Here is a 17,134-nt window from a genome sequence, read left to right on the forward strand (position 1 = left end):
AAAAATCACGTTCTAGGGGGTAAAACCTTTTTTTTTTTGGCAGGGTTCCCTTGGTAAAATGTGCATTCCAAGGGCTAAATATCATGTTATTTGGGCTCGCTTCAACCCGTGGACATGAAAAACAACCTGCGGCAACAGTGTAAAAGTAGCCCAATTCCGCGGGAAAATGGCAGACTTGGCAACACTGTTTGGTTCATTCATTCATTCATTCATTCACTCACTCACTATATCACTCACACACATTTTACTCAATTTGAATGTCTCCCCTCCCCTAGTTTTTAAAGTTTAAAACCAGCAGATCATATAGAGAAACACTTTGTCCATACCACCCTGTCACAGTGAACCACCCCGTCACAGGGTCATTTTGTTAAAAGTTTATGGAAAGAAAATGAAATATTACATAAATTAATGTTGAATGATATTCTTGTTGTGTGGACTAATCAGATAAATGTAACTTTATTTGTATTTTTTAAGTGAATTAATTTTTTCAGTACAAACAAGGCCACTGAAACGTCAAATTCATATTTCAAGATTAAAAAAAAAAAAAAAAAAATATATATATATATAAATATATATATATTAAATTACAGACTTTCTATTGATGGTTTCCAAGAAAGGGAAATTTTTTTCCAATGGCATACATATTTTCCGTGACGGGGTACAAGAATGGCTGCCTTGCCTGAATAAAAAGGATAATATCAATAAAGATTTTGTGCCTGAGGTGGGAAAATATGTTTTTTGGAGGATTAACATATCTTTCAAGTTGTAGGTTTGTTTAAAAAAAAAGTTTGTTCTTAATGAAAAATTTGAAAAATGCAAAGTGGAAATGGCACCCGTTTCGTAGAATGACTCAATAGCATGTTGCCAACGCAGGGCCTAGTAACGTGCAAAAAGAGTCACTAAATTATTATTTTATTTTATTTATTTATTTATTTATTTATTTATTTATTTTTTTTAGTAGCATAAATGAATTCAAAAGATTCTAGTCACTGGGTCGAATCAAAATCACGTCTACAATTTAATTAAGAACAACTGCGTAATTGAATAGATAACCTTAAAATGCCCCTAAATGTACATTCCCACTTCCTGCTTTGCTTGTATGCAGGTTCTTTTGGCTACGACGATGCCAGACCGTAAACTTATAGGGACTATTGTTATATTAAGTATATGCGTTACAGCCGCCATTCGTAATTTAAAGGAAGGTCCGATGATAGGGCCAGATTCTAGACAGTACAAAGTCGCATCTTTACCGATTGAGGATCACAGAGATGATAATACAGACGTGCCGTCTAGCAGAGTTGCACCTGTGCAGGTGCTTTGCACTGAGCGAAGCATGATTGTGCTAATCAGAGCGGACCTTCACTCCAACGGCCGTCATGTCACTGCTGAAGAGTTTAGCCTCGGCTGGTCAACCGAGAGCTGCAAAGCCTTTCAGTACAGTGATACTGAATATGTGATTAAAGCAGATTTGCACCAGTGTGGCTCTGAATTAAAGGTATGTAAGAGTTCGTTTTGTTTCGGGGGGAGGGAAATTAATTTAAATATTGTGTGTCAGTGTATATCTAAAAAAAAATATAATAATAAATAAATAAATAACTGCTTGTTCAGGACTAGAGTAATCATGTGTACCAAGTTTATATATTTTAATTTTTTTTTTAATTATTAGACTGATGGAGATCATTTGGTTTATTCAAACCAACTGATCTACACTCCTATGCAGAACAGCTTCGGTATTGTTAGGACAAGTGCCGCTTCTATTCCTGTTGAATGTAACTACAAAAGGTTTGAACTTTTGTATGGTTATAATCATTTATACCTCTTCCTTTCTGCTGTCTTGCTGCCTTTTTACTGTATATTTGCTGCAATTTATATCTCAGGACCCACTTTGTAAGCAGTATTGATGTGAAGCCTTCCTGGGAGCCATTTACATCTACCATAACAGCTGTGGAATTGATTGGGTTTTCCTTTTATCTTATGAATGGTAGGTTTAGGATTAAATAAACTTTAAAAAGCAGGGTTTTCTTGATGATGATTTTTTTTTATTATTTTTTTTTTTTTATATATATATATATATATTATAGATGATTGGAGGACTAAAAGGTTGTCCTATGTGTACCACCTTGGGGAAGTGATGAATATCCAGGCTTCTTTCTTGATGGCTGAGCATGCTCCCTTCAGATTAGTAATGGACAGTTGTGTGGTCACTCTGGAGCCTAATGCCGCATCACTGCCCCACTACGTGTTCATTCAGAACCATGGGTCAGTAGGGATCTGGGACTTTCCAGTGCATTAAAAAAAAAAAAAAAAAAAAAGCCAATGATATCATGAGCAAATTTACACATCTTTGTCCTATAAACCATTCTTTTCGATTAAATATTTGAGTAGTTCATTCACGATTATGTTTTGAGTGATTGCATCTGTTTGAAATTAACTGAATTGCACATGTACTTTGTAATATCACCACTCATGAGGTGCTGTAAAACTTAAAACATCATGTCACACTGATGATTATTCTTAATGACATGATTAACCAGTATTTGTACTTAAATGTTAACAAATGGAATTTCTGTCTCTTATGCTGTAGATGTCTTGTTGACTCTAAAGTGCCAGACTCCAGTGCCCGTTTCATGCCCAGAAAACAAAATCATGTGCTTCAGATGCAGATGGATGCTTTCCGTTTCCATGAAGACCACCGGAATGCTGTGAGTCCTATATAAACTAAAACATTTCACTCTTTAGTGTTATAGAACAGTGTTTTGAGAGAAGTACTAAGTTTTTTTTTTTTTTTTCTGTTACTTAAGGACCTGTGACTTTTTATTTATAAGTTGCTTTGGATTAAAAAAGCATGCTAAATGAACACACAAATTAATCTTTACTCTATAGATCTATATTACATGCCAGCTGAAGATTGTTGATATGGAGTTGAATATCATGAACAAGGCCTGTACCTATTCTGGAAACAGGTATGAGTCAAGTTGTTGTTGTGCTAAGAAATAAAACATGCTTACAAGAAATTCAGCACTTTTTATTTCACTGGCATGATTGAATAATACAGTATAACACAATGCCACAGAATAAAGAATTTCAAAAACTGAATCAAATTCTTCATCTTTTACAAATCAAGCATAGCGTTAGTTCTGACAGGTCACGTTAGTCAAGCTTGCATCAGCTGACTCCGCTGATCCATGTCAACCTATATGAATTCGACGCCTATCACAACATCCCTATAGGTCCATTCAGTATTATCAGCAGTTTTATCACGTTGCTCAGGAGCTAATTATCCTCCTCCATCCCTAGCTCCTCCTCTCATCCAGTCAGGACTTGGCCTTCTGATATACATCTTTGAATCGGACTAATTTTCTTGTTACATTAAATTATTGTCATTAAGAACAATAATGATATCGCATACCTTATGTTGGTTCTGTTCTGTTTACCCTAAGGGGGGTTATCGGTGCTCTCCCTGCTCTTGTTCATGCTGAATGGGCAGGGAGTTGCTTGAACAGAACCATACCGCCAATCCAAACTCTATGCTAATTGTCAATCATCTTTAATGATAGTGGTCCTGACAGAAATATGTACATGTGAACCTAAGGGTATAAGAAAACAAAAAATACAAATAAAACTTGTTTGAAATACAGTATTTGCATTAGATTACATCTCTAATATTTATGATGCCTTCTGTCTCGTTAATTTGACTTGTTGCTTTCTGAAGGTGGATCAGTGTGGATGGTAAGGATGAGCTTTGTGAATGCTGTAAGAATACTTGTGATGTCATCAAGCAGAAACATATTGGCAAGTGGAGTAGACTACCAAAAAGTTCAGTCAGTAGAGGTAAGCTTTAACCTAGGCCACATCATGCCAACAAAAGGCAGTACCATGTGTTATAAACAGTTTCTTCAGTTTTCTGTTGAGACCATCACAACTTTCAAGAAGCAGCAGAAGAACCATGGAAAACTACATTCTACATTTTCCCCTCTGCTTCCTGCTACCTTTCATTGTATACTATGAATATCGTTGGATCTATGACAAATTGCTTTTTTTTTTTTTTCTCCTTTCAGATAAAACAGAGTCCAACATGGTGCTGCTTGGTCCCATAACAGTTCTTGGCTAAATTCTTTGCAAATCATCAAAAATAAAAATGATTATCAGTCTTTCTTGCATTGTTTTTATATGATTTAACCACTTAATTTGAAGGGCTCTCTCATCTGTTTATAATTTGGGCTGGTCTGGATGCTCAAATCAAACAAACAAAAACAGAGCAATGTTTTCATGCTGCCACAGAAATGGAGCTGCTAATATAAATATTTCTAAACTGGTTTCCCAAACAGTTCCATCTTCCATTGTTTAGAAAAACATGTAATTCTGCTCCAGACTTACACCTTCAGCAGAGTAGAGACTCCAAGTTTTCTGATTTGTTTGTTACTTTGGGACATCTGTTTCAGTGATATGTTATAGGTGGTGTTACAGTAGCTTTCTGTGTCTTAAAGGGGTACTTCGCTGTTGACAAAATGGGCTTTCAATAAATCTTTACTGCCTATGCAGTAGAAAGGAGGATTTTTTTTTTTTTTTTTTTTAAGGGGACCTATTGTGACACTGTCACATAAGACACGTGTTTTAACCGCTCAATATATATAACATGATGGTTTTTATGTATATTTGAGTTTTATTTGGGTTACATGTTGTCTTAGCCATTTTATTCCTCTTACTTATTTTAATGTGTGTATGTCTTTAAATGTGTATGGGTCTGCCTGTCATGTGACTGATCACATGATAGGAACCAGGAAGTAAGCCAACATAAAGGAGGCAGCATGGCAAACAATCTCTCTCTCATTACAAACATACTAGCTGGACTGTGGAGTTACATTTTATGGACTTACCTTTCCATCACTCTTCATTGGATTATCACTTCTGTGGACTTTGTATATACACTGGTGGACACTTTCACATTGGGACTTACATCACGCTAGGATTCTTATGGACTGTTTTAGGGTATGGTGCAAACGGACTCCACACTTTTAACAGCCTAAGTTATTCTAGTTTTATTGTGTTGTTTTAAGTTCCTTGTGAATATTGTAAATACACCTTATTTATTAATTTCTGTTGTCTGTCTCATTTTTTTTTAAACACTCCAAAAGCTCACACAGTTTAATCTGACCCCATTTTAATACATGTAAACTCGACCGATAGGGCCGATCGTTACACTATTATGCCCCTTTTCATAAGATGCAATATAAGTGTCCCCAGAGAGAGAGAGAGAGAGAGAGAGAGAGAGAGAGAGAGTGTGTGTGTGTGTGTTAAGTTTCAGCTAAAAATACCCCACAGATAATTTATTATAGCTTGTCAAATTTGCCCCTATTTGGGTGTGAGCAAAAACATGCCGTTTTTGTGTGTCCCTTTAAATGCAAATGAGCTGCTGCTCTCTGCCTGCTTTCCAAAAGCACTTCAGTTGCTTAACAACAACAAACCTGGAGAATCTCACACAGCCAAAATGACGAATGTCAGTAAGGGTGTTCAGCCTTACATTGTTCAAACCGCAGTCGGACACTGATGGAGAGACTCAGGAAGAAGTTACAACTTTTAGAATGCAACTGGACGTTTCTGAATGGTTAGTGGATAAATTTATGTAGTTGCTGTGGAGTTGATTCAACTCATCGACTAGTATGTGCCGTCATGTTAAAGCAACACTGTGTAGTTTTTCGACCTTAAAATAATGTCAAACTATTTCAGTGGTAGAACAACTCTTAACCGGACGAATTCTACTGCCGCTGCTACCTGAGCAGCCTCTTAGCGGCTACAACCACACTCTGCAAGTTTCGTGTTCGGGTTGGTACACACAGCCCCATCCATCCCCTGCCAGCGGAAGAGTGAGACTTGCTTTACGGCATACATCACATATTTTACTCGTAGCCTGGGTGGAGTTAGCCAACAGCTAACTATAAGACGAAACAATCTCATATGCAAGTCTCAAAACTAACGCCATGGCAGAGCCAGCAAAGAAACCAAAGAGGGTTTTGTTGGAGGAAGCGAAGAAAAGAATGAGAGAGAGTGATCGGACACGAGCCCAAACATGAATCAATATCAGACGGGCTTACACTTGGTGATGCAAGCTGAAAGAGGGAACAGGTTGCAAAATGGATGGAGACCTAGCCTTCCTGCTACTGGATTTGTAAGTCTTATATGTACTTTTTTTTTTCTTTCTTTGTACACTTCTGTTCTTTTGACCTTATTTGTTATTAGATTGTGTTCAGGTTGTTCATTGGTGCACTACAGGTTCACAATTTATAACCGTAAATTGTGAACACTTTCCGCAAGATGGCGGCACGCATAGACACAGCGGCTTTAACCTCTCCCGTTCGGTGCTTTTCGTTAGTGTTTTTGTTTGTTTGCCTACTCGTAATTGCTAAAATCAGTCAGGCGAATCACAGTTACAGTCGACTAGACATCCTAAACATTGGTTTTCAATGTAATCAAGTAGTTACAAGCGAATTTCTTAAGTTACACAACATACCGGAGGAAATAGCCAGGACACCAGGCTCTCCATGGATTGTTATCGGCTCTAGCAAAAGCGTGGATGACGGTCGGGGCCTATTAGTTCGGCTAAAGAAACAATCCCGTAAACCACCGCTTCCTAGTGTATTTCTCGCCAACGCCAGATCACTTGCCAACAAAAGGGACGAATTACAACTGCTGATCGCCACGAACAATATCATGAAGGACTGCTGCATTCTTTTGATAACAGAGACATGGCTGAACCCGCTCATACCTGACGCCGCTATGGAGCTAGCTGGACGGTTAGCATTTCGATTCCGGTAAGACCAAGGGTGGTGGGCTCTGTATTTACATACACGAGGACTGGTGCACCAATGCCAACATCATAGATAGTCACTGTTCTCCTGACTTTGCCCGCTTTGATGTGAAAGTGACAGAGATGGTCACATTACCCACACCCGCCCCCAACGGACATGCACCCCCATTCACAATACAGGAACACAGGGTGAGGAGTGTGCTCAGGGCTGTTAACACAAGGAAGGCTGCAGGTCCAGATGGAATGATGGGAAGGGTGCTCAAAGAATGCGCGGATCAGCTCTCTGCAGTCTTCACAAAGATCTTCAACTTGTTCCTGTCAACAGTCACTATACCATCCTGCCTGAAGTCAGCAACAATTATCCTATTACCGAAGAAAACAGTCATCAGTGGTCTTAATGACTGTTTGATGAATGCTTAATGACTTAATGCCCGGTTGCACTTACCCCAGTTATTATGAAGTGCTTTGAGAAGTTGGTTCAGCAGCATATCAAAGCCAGCCTCCCAGACACCTTCGACCCACATCAATTTGCATACAGAACCAATAGGTCCACAGAAGATGCCATTGCTACTTCCCTGCACACAGCATTTCTTCACCTGGAATGCCGAGGCAGCTATGTGAGGATGCTTTTTATTGATTATAGTTCAGCATTCAACATAGTCATCCCTGACAGGCTGGTAGCTAAACTGCTGAACTTAGGTCTCTCCCCATCTATCTGTCACTGGATTAAGGACTTCCTGACTAACCGCCCTCAGACGTTTAGGTTAGTCCCCCATTTCTCCTCTACCTTAACTCTGAGTACAGGTGCCCCACAAGGCTGCGTGTTAAGTCCACTTCTCTATGTCCTTTATACTCATGACTGCACTTCAATCCATCCTACCAACACTATCATAAAATTTGCAGATGACACGACTGTAGTTGGACTTATCTCAGGAGGAGACGAAACAGCTTACCGAGATGAAATTCAGAGACTGACAGAATGGTGCATGGCAAATAACTTGGCTCTGAATGCTTCTAAAACCAAAGGGCTCATCATTGACTTCTGAAGGCACAACACAAAACTTACACCATTGCATATCAGCAGGGTCTGCGTGGAGAGGGTTCCGGCCTTCAGATTGTTGGGTGTGAACATTGCTGAGGATCTCTCCTGGAGCATAAACACTTTAGCAGCAGTCAAAAAAGCACAGCAGCGACTCTATTTCTTGAGGACTCTGAGAAAGAACCATCTACAAGAGCAGCTGCTAGTGTCCTTCTGTCGCTGTGCTATTGAAAGTGTGATAACTTACTGCATCTCTACGTGGTACGCCAACAGCTCAGCAGCAAACAAGAAAGCTCTCCAGGGAGTGATCAAATCGACACAAAAAAACATTGGCTGTCCTCTGCCTTCCTTAAAAGAGCTTTACACCGCACGCTGCCTTAGAAGGGCAGCAAACATTTTAAAGGATCCTTTCCATCCTGGACATTATTTGTTTGTTTTGCTGCCCTCTGGTAAACGTTTTAGGTCCATTAAATCACGGACCAATAGACTCAAGAACAGCTTTTACCCCAGCGCTATACGGGAGCTGAACACTGCCAGAGTACACACACGCACACATATAAAAACTGAGAAATGCATCTTATACCTCAACCGACACAGGTTAACAACATCCTCTGTACACCTGTGTGTGTCCATGTAGTATAAGTTTATATCTTATATTATTCAGTTTGTGTGTATATTCTGTTGTATAACTCTCTTATTGTGTGCAATATCATGCAGCACTTTCTGCTTACCGTGCAATATTTCTGTGCAATATTTGACTGTTCATCCTGTCTGCTCCTGTCTGCCTCGCTGCTCAGAGTGGTTTGCATCTGTAGCTCCTTATAACTTTGTTTTTGAATCTCTTACTATCATTTCTTGTTGTTTATATTATCATTACCATATATCTAATATTGCCTATCGCATTAATCTGACGTCGCAACGCGCTAGCATTTCGCTAGCTTGTTAACTTGTCATCAGTCTCTCACACGCTCCTTTTTCTACGCATTCATCAAACAGCTGTGGTAAGTCGGATCAGTCTACGAACACGGTGAGTCATGTCATCCTCTTCTTCTATTGTTACTTGCTCTGCCTGTCACATGCTTAGCTTAGTTTTCTCTGTCATCGCTCTGGGATTCACATGTCATAAATGTAGGGAGATAGTCAGGCTGACAAATAAAAACTCAGAATTAGAGACAAGCATCCAAACTTTAATCGAGGATAGTAAGAATGTAAGGGCTTTAGATACTGTTTTGGATGTGACTAGCTTAGTGAACTCTGTACATTGTTCAGTTCCGGCTGTAGAGCCCGCGCAGCAGGGCAATTGGGTGACCGTGAGACGGCCTAGTCGTGGGGAAAAACACAGCTCTTCCGTTTTGATTAGAACATCAAACAGGTTCTCCCCATTCAGTGACGCACCCACTGAGAATCCTGTTGAAAGTGCCCTAGTTATTGGCGATTTTATTACACGGAATGTGAAAATGGAGACACCAGCCACCATAGTCACGTTTGCCAGGAGCCAGAGTGCCTGATATCAAAGCAAATTTAAAATGTTGCTGGCTAATGCTAATCGTAAATGCTATTATAAATACTAAAATACTAATATTATTCACGTCGGCACTAATGATGTTTGACTTCGCCAGTCGGAGATCACTAAAATTAACATTAAAGAGGTGTGTGAACTCGCAAGTACAATGTCAGACACTGTAATTTGCTCTGGCCCTCTTCCTGTTCCTTGGAGTGATGAGATACTTAGCAGACTATCATCACTCAATGGCTGGCTGTCTAAGTGGTGTCCGCAGAATAATATAGGGTTCATAGACAATTGGAAAAGTTTTTGGGGCAGACCTGACCTGTTGAAAAGAGATGGTATTCATCCCTCCTGGGATGGTGCCGCTTTTCTCTTCTTCTAGTAATATGGCACATAATCTTAGAGCTGAAACATGACAAACTGGGGCCCAGGTCAGGAAGCAGATATTCTGGCTAAACCGATCGTCTGCTAGCTGTCTCACGTCACAGAAGTCAGATAAATCCCAACACATAGAAACTCATTCACCTAGATATCACATAGAGACTGTGTCTGTACCCCACATTAGTACAGTAAATACAAAAAACTCCCAAACCCATTTAAGGGTAAAAATTTAATTGATGTTCAACAAATAAAAAAACAAATATAATACTGATGAACAAATTATAAAGCTTGGGTTGCTGAATATTAGATCCCTTTCTTCAAAAGCACTTATTGTAAATTATATTATCACAGACAATAATCTAGATGTGCTATGTTTGACAGAAACCTGGCTAAATCCAGACGATTACATTACTTTAAATGAGTCTAGCCCTCAAGGTTACTATTATCGACACGAACCGCGTCGGAAAGGAAAAGGGGGAGGTGTTGCTGTAATTTATAGTAATATCTTTAGTATTACTCAAAAGTCTTTCAATTATAATTCCTTCGAAGTAATGGTGCTTTATGTAACATTATGTAATGTGTTGGAGAGTGACAAATCACATTTGAAATTTGTGCTGGCTACTGTATACAGGCCACCAGGGCATCATACAGACTTTATCAAAGAATTTGCTGATTTTTCTATTGGAGATAGTACTGGCTGCGGATAAAGTCCTAATTGTTGGTGATTTTAATATCCATATAGATAATGAAAAAGACGCATTGGGATTGGCATTTACAGACATTCTAAACTCTACTGGAGTTAGACAACATGTGTCAGGACCCACTCATTGTCGTAATCATACTTTAGATCTAATATTGTCACATGGAATCGATATTGATGCCGTTGAAATTCTGCAGCAGAGCGATGACATCTCAGATCATTAACTAGTCTTGTGTATACTACATTTAGCCAAGGCTGCTAAACCGCCTCACTGCCACAAATATGGTAGAACTATCACTTCTAGGGATGCTCCGATCTGCCTTTTTCACTTCTGATATGATTCCGATACCTGGGATTCAGTATCGGCTGATACCGATCCTATATTTAAGTAATAATAAAAAAAGTGCTAAATTACCTAATAAACTGTATGCCTCACTGTGTGGAAGAAACTGGGATCATTCTTTTGTGCAAGGCATCAGGCTGGACTTAAACATTACTTTCCTAACTCTGTAAAACAAAATAACAAATAGACACAACTGTAGTGAATTATTTATTAAATAATTGTGCATCAGTGCAACAACTGTAAATAAACCAATAGCTTCACTAGTTTGGTAGACATTCAAAATAAACAGTCCAGCTGACTCCTTCATCCATGACTCATGACTTGTTTTTCATTAATGTTTGAGTCATACATGACACAAATTAAATATATTTATATTTATATTTAAATATATACTATAACATTAAAATACAATTCTTTTAAATTTATAGCGGAGTTTTTTTAATAAGGCAGCAACATATGATATATAGAACAGAACAAAGAAGTGCTATTAACAATCTTTCATTGCGCAAAAGTATTATATGATATGATATGATATTATAATATGAACGGCTCCCACACAGAGCGGCACAAAGCGTTTATGCGCATCCCGTGTGCAGAATGATGCACTTGAAGCATTATGGAGTCACAGCGCGCAGCGGCAGCGCTCCGCACTGAAAAGTTCAAAGCACAAAGTGAAGATATATTGATGCGTGTTGTATTACCGGTATCTGTCTACAGATGAAGTATAATAATAGAAACACTGAATCATCTTGGAGAGAGTTTCATTGTGTTGTAACCAAATGCAACACGCAGTTTGAATGCTGAATTGAGAATGACTGACAGCCGCAGCGGAGGGAGGCATTTACGTGAACTTTAATTTAACGACTTAAATATTTATCTGTACATCAAATTAAACTATGGAATGGCTTCAGAACACTTGGAATATAGTGCACGGAAACTTTATGGTGGATTTGGATCGGTCCCATCCGGCCGATACCCGAACCGGCAAAAATGGATCGGATCGGATCGGCACATCCCTAATCACTTCTACCACTAAAGATTGCTTTATAAATAATCTTCCTGATCAGTTTCATCGCCTTAGCATACCAGACAGCTTAGAAGAACTCAATGTTGCAACAGAAACTATTGACTCTCTCTTTTCCAGCACATTAGACGCAGTAGCTGCTTTGTGCATAAAAAAGATTAAGGAAATTAGTCCAACGCCGTGGTACAACGAGCACACTCGGGCCCTTAATAGAGCAGCTAGAAAAATGGAGCGCAGCTGGAGGAAAACAAAACTAGAGGTTTTTCACATTTCGTGGAGAGAGAGAATGATTGAGTACAGAAAGACCTTAAAAACTGCTAGATTTTCCAATCTTTTAGAAGAAAAACTCAACCCTAGGTATTTATTTGACACAGTGGCTAAATTAACGAGAAATAAAGCTTCAACTTCTGATGTTTCCAAACAGCACAGCAGTAATGACTTTATGAACTTCTTTACTTGCAAGATTGATAATATTAGAGAGAAAATTATAACCATAATTTGTCTACTACAGTATCGCGTGAGACAGTGCACTGTAGTATCCCTGAGGAAAAATTCAATTCATTCGCTGCTATAGGTGAGGAAGAATTGTCTAAACTTGTTAAATCATCAAAATCAACAACAGGTATGTTAGACCCTATACCGACTAAGCTATTGAAAGAGATGCTTCATAGATCTTCTTCCTAATATCGTTAATTCATCTTTATCACTAGGATACGTACCAAAAACTTTTAAGCTGGCCATTATTAAACCTCTTATTAAAAAACGTATCTGTCTTCTAGTGTTACTGGATCTCAGTGCTGCATTTGACACTATCGATCACAACATTCTTTTTAGACTCTAAAATTACGTTGGCATTAGTGGAATTGCATTGGCATGGTTCAAATCATACTTATCTGACCGTTATCAGTTTGTAGTAGTAAATGAAGAGATGTCATATTGATCACAAGTTCAGTATGGAGTACCACAAGGCTCAGTACTAGGACCGTTGCTGTTCACTCTGTACATGCTACCCTTGGGAGATATCATTAGGAAGCATGCCGTTAGTTTTCACTGTTACACTGATGATACTCAGCTCTATATTTCTTCATGCCCTGACGAAACTTACCAATTCACAAAATTAACGGAATGCATAGCTGATATAAAAAATTGGATGACCAGTAATTTCGTACTACTAAATTCAGAAAAAAACAGAGATTCTACTTATTGGACCAAAAACCTCTGCACGTAATAACCTAGAATACTGTCTAACACTTGATGGCTGTTCTGTTAAAGGGGTGATTTACTGTTTTTGTTTTTTTCTAGGCTTGATTGTGTTTATGAGGCACAGTTTAACATGTCTTAATGCTTTGTTTTAAAAAAAAAAAAAAAAAGCTGTATTTTTCATATATTTTACCTTTATTCTACACCGCTGTTTCCTTTCTCTTAAAAACACTCTGATGAGTTCCTGGTTCTATGAAGCCCCTCCCTCAGAAATACACAATGGACTGAGATTGGTTAGCTGGCCCTGTGTATTGTGTTCGCTGTCCGGAACACGTTGTCACGATTCACGTTGTCCGGAAACGCCACGCCCCTTACCATTACGGGCAAACATCGCATGTGCTTCGGTCAAAGTCCAGTCTATGCTTTGTTGGAAATGTAAATAATGGCGTCAATATTGCCGTATCAATTTGAGCCCGAATCAGACCCAGATAGCAGTAATAATGAAGATGGTCCAGCAGAACCTCTGCAAGCACGGATTTTAATGGACGTTTTATTTTTATTTTAAGTATTTTTGTTTGTATTTGTCTCAAAGTGTTTAGATATGCTGTCACTTGTAAATGTTACTACTGTCCTATAGTGTTCTGATTAAAGCTTTACTGTAGCTGAATATATGACTGAGTAGTAGCATTTTTGCTTATTGTTATTGTTTAATTTATAGCATGAACGAGCATGTGGGTAAACACAACATAAAAGCCGTAATGAAACAATGCTGTACACTGATAACAGAAACGCCAACAAACACAAACAGAAGTTCGCTGGTGTGATTACATAGAAGTTTGTTGGTGTTTGTTGACGTTTGTTGAAGTATGAAATAGAATTTAGCTAACTGGCTAGTAAAGCCAAACCACGTTGGTCTTTGTTTACGTCCCAGAAACTATATAACTTTATAAAAAAAAAATAAAAGATACTTACAGGTTGGGGCCCATAAACAGCAGCATCTGCTTTTAAAGTGGGAACTGCTTCATCTTTCAGTAATAGCCTTTGTGTAAATCCAGCATTGAGCTCGTGTAGATTCTGGAAGCTGTCTTCCGTAAAATGTGCAGCACAGACAGCTAAATTAGCGTTAAAATTGTCAGGAACAGAATTAAACATAAATTTTAAACATTGTTCCCGAAGTCCAGCGTCCCTTGGAAGAAGACTTGTATGCACGCGACATGGCCTTGCCCACTTTGTTGTGTGTTCCCGGGGGCAGTATTTGTTAATTGCAGGGTTTATGATGTCACCAACCCGGGAAGAAGCTTGTTGTAGTCCAAACTGATCGTTTTTGTAGGCATTAAACTGCCATAACTTTAAAAGACAATGTCTCTGTTTGCATTGAACAGCGCTGTAACTTTGCAGATGTTGTTTATGCTGAAGCAGCAACATTACACACTAACTAAAGCTAAAAAGGGAAATCGCAATGAACCACCCCTTTAAGTCTTCGTTGTCAGTTAGGAACCTGGGTGTGCTCTTTGATACCAATCTTTCATTTGAAAGCCACATTTCTAGCATTTGTACAACCGCATTCTTCCATCTTAAAAATATATCTAAACTACGACATATGCTCACAATGACAAATGCAGAACAGTTAGTTAATGCGTTCATGACCTCAAGGCTAGATTACTGTAATGCTCTACTGAGTGATTGCCCTGCTCGCTTGATAAACAAACTACAGCTTGTACAAAATGCAGCAGCTAGAGTTCTTACTAGACCAAGGAAGTATAACCATATTAGCCTGGTTCTGTCAACACTGCATTGACTCCCTGTTAAACATTGTATAGATTTTAAAATCTTGCTACTTACTTACAAAGCACTAAATGGTTTAGCTCCCCAGTACCTGAGCGAGCTCTTAATGCATTATAGTCCTTCACGTCTATTGCGATCTCAGAATTCAGGCCAGTTGATAATACCTAGAATATCAAAATCAGCCGCAGGTGGTAGATCCTCCTCCTATTTGGCACCTAAACTTTGAAACAGTCTTCCTAGCATTGTTTGGGAAGCAGACACACTCTGTCAGTTTAAATCTAAACTAAAAACGCATCTCTTTACCCTGGCATACACAACACATTATCAATTGATGTTTTCAAATCTGTTAAAGGATTGTTAGGCTGCATAAATTAGGTCAGCCGGAACCGGGAACACCAGATGTACTCGTTACATCAGAAGAAGAATGGCATCTACACTAATATTAGTCTCTCTGTTTATTCCGAGGTTTACCGTAGTCAGCTGGAATCCGGGCTGTATCCAGGTGAGATCGAGGACGTGCGCCTAGACACGACGACAGCACAGCTCTGAAGTGTCAGCAGAGATTGTGTCAACTAGATCATCCCCTGTGAAGGCCTCATCGACACGACAGCCAGTGGCTGTCAACAAACCGTCCCATACCGGCGTGATGAATACGATCCTCAAATAGATGGAACTGGAATAAATACCTTGACTGTTGCGATCCCAATCGGACTTATGAATGCTGCCTGAATCATAATCATGCACTTTTCACTGTTGGCCAGGGGAGAACTGGCCCCCTGACTGAGCCTGGTTTCTCCCAGGTTTTTTTTCTCCATTTTAACACCTGTTTGCCACCTGATGTCACCTGATGGAGTTTTGGTTCCTTGCCGCCGTCGCCTTTGGCTTGCTTAGTTGGGGACACTTGACATTTGATATTCAACAGTGTTTTGATCTGCCTGCATTGACACCATTGTATGCGAACTGAACTGAGCTGGATGACATCACTGTTTACTCCAGTGCTGATATAGATAAATTAACTAAATTAATAACTATTGATTCTTACAACAGAATGAATCAATACTGAATTTACTTAAGCTGGACAATGACACCATTTTCTTTAAGAGCTGCTGTGCAGCCAAAAATTACATACCAGTCATCACTGTAAAGCTGCTTTGACACAATCTACTTTGTAAAAAGCGCTACATAAATAAAGGTGACTTGACTTGGCTTGTGTTTTTTTTTTTTTTTTTTTTTTTGTGGTATATTTATTGAAATATTGTATTGTATATTAGTTACTGTATTGTTTCTTTGGAAATTCTGCTTAAATTATTTTCTATTTAAATTAGATGTTTAGCTTGCACTAATTTATGTGTGATTGCACTGTACGGATTGTTCTAATTTCACTTTCAAAGAATCTTGAAATCTTGCAAGGTAGCCGAGAGATAAGGTAATGTTGCCGGTCTTGATAGCTTGCACGGTATGATCTAGTGTAGCACGGGCTACTTTACCTAGTTGGTGGACATGGTTTCCAAAAGAGGTTTCTGCATTCACCTGTTCCGTCAGCTTAGTCAACAAATTCACGTGTATTGCGCTGCCCACAGGGAAGCTTATACAGCAACAGTATTTACGACACTGGTAACAGACAATTGCGCTTATCAACCACATGGGAGAACCGTGAGCAAATGTTCCATTGTGTTGCTTTAAACTAAAGGATTAGTTCACTTCTAAATGAAAATTTCCTGATAATTTACTCACCCCCATCCAAGATGCTCATGTCTTTCTTTCTTCAGTCAAAAAGCAATTAAGGTTTTTTTTTAGGAAAACATTCAAGGATTTTTCTCCATATAGTGGAGTTCAGTGGGGTTCACCGGGTGGAAGGTCTAAATAGCAGTTTCAGTGCAGCTTCAAAGTGCTCTACATGATCCCAGACGAGGAATAAGGCCCTGCGTTCCATTCGGAAGGGCTCTTCCCTATGCCCTAATCCCTTCAAAGTGTTTATCCTCCGGAGTGAGAGCTTCGAAGGGATGAAGGGTGTAGGGGTCAAAAAAAACGCACTTTTTTTGGAACGCACTTCTGCGTCATCTTAACGAGACAATCAGGGAGGCGCCTTCGTCGCACATTTTGTACGCTGGTTGACCCCCAAAAAGACACGCTCTGAATGTAGATTGTGCAAACTGCTCCTTTTGTTTAATGTTAGTTTGTTTGTTTATTTTTTTATTTTTGGTTTATCGCAACATATTGTATATTGTGTCTATGTATTTTAAACATTTGAATGGACTGATATAGGGAGCTGTAAAGTTTTTTTGTTGAAGTACAATGTTTAAAATTTAAAATGTTTTTTTTTTTTTTAAACGACCGGTCGTTTTGCTAG

The 17,134-nt window shown here is 38.9% G+C and overlaps 1 protein-coding gene across 1 annotated transcript; it reads left to right on the plus strand.

The window, feature by feature from the left end:
- Window positions 1–654: 654 nt before the first annotated feature.
- On the plus strand, window positions 655–5,094 carry LOC127512672 (zona pellucida sperm-binding protein 3-like). The gene is made up of 8 exons (XM_051893815.1): window positions 655–1,495; window positions 1,667–1,782; window positions 1,878–1,981; window positions 2,082–2,259; window positions 2,585–2,702; window positions 2,884–2,963; window positions 3,713–3,831; window positions 4,059–5,094. The coding sequence occupies exons 1-8, from the start codon at window positions 1,070–1,072 to the stop codon at window positions 4,109–4,111; spliced, it is 1,194 nt and encodes a 397-aa protein (XP_051749775.1). The 5' UTR covers window positions 655–1,069; the 3' UTR covers window positions 4,112–5,094.
- Window positions 5,095–17,134: the final 12,040 nt, after the last annotated feature.

The sequence above is a fragment of the Ctenopharyngodon idella genome, chromosome 5 (assembly GCF_019924925.1).
Source record: "Ctenopharyngodon idella isolate HZGC_01 chromosome 5, HZGC01, whole genome shotgun sequence".
Classification (NCBI taxonomy): domain Eukaryota; kingdom Metazoa; phylum Chordata; class Actinopteri; order Cypriniformes; family Xenocyprididae; genus Ctenopharyngodon; species Ctenopharyngodon idella.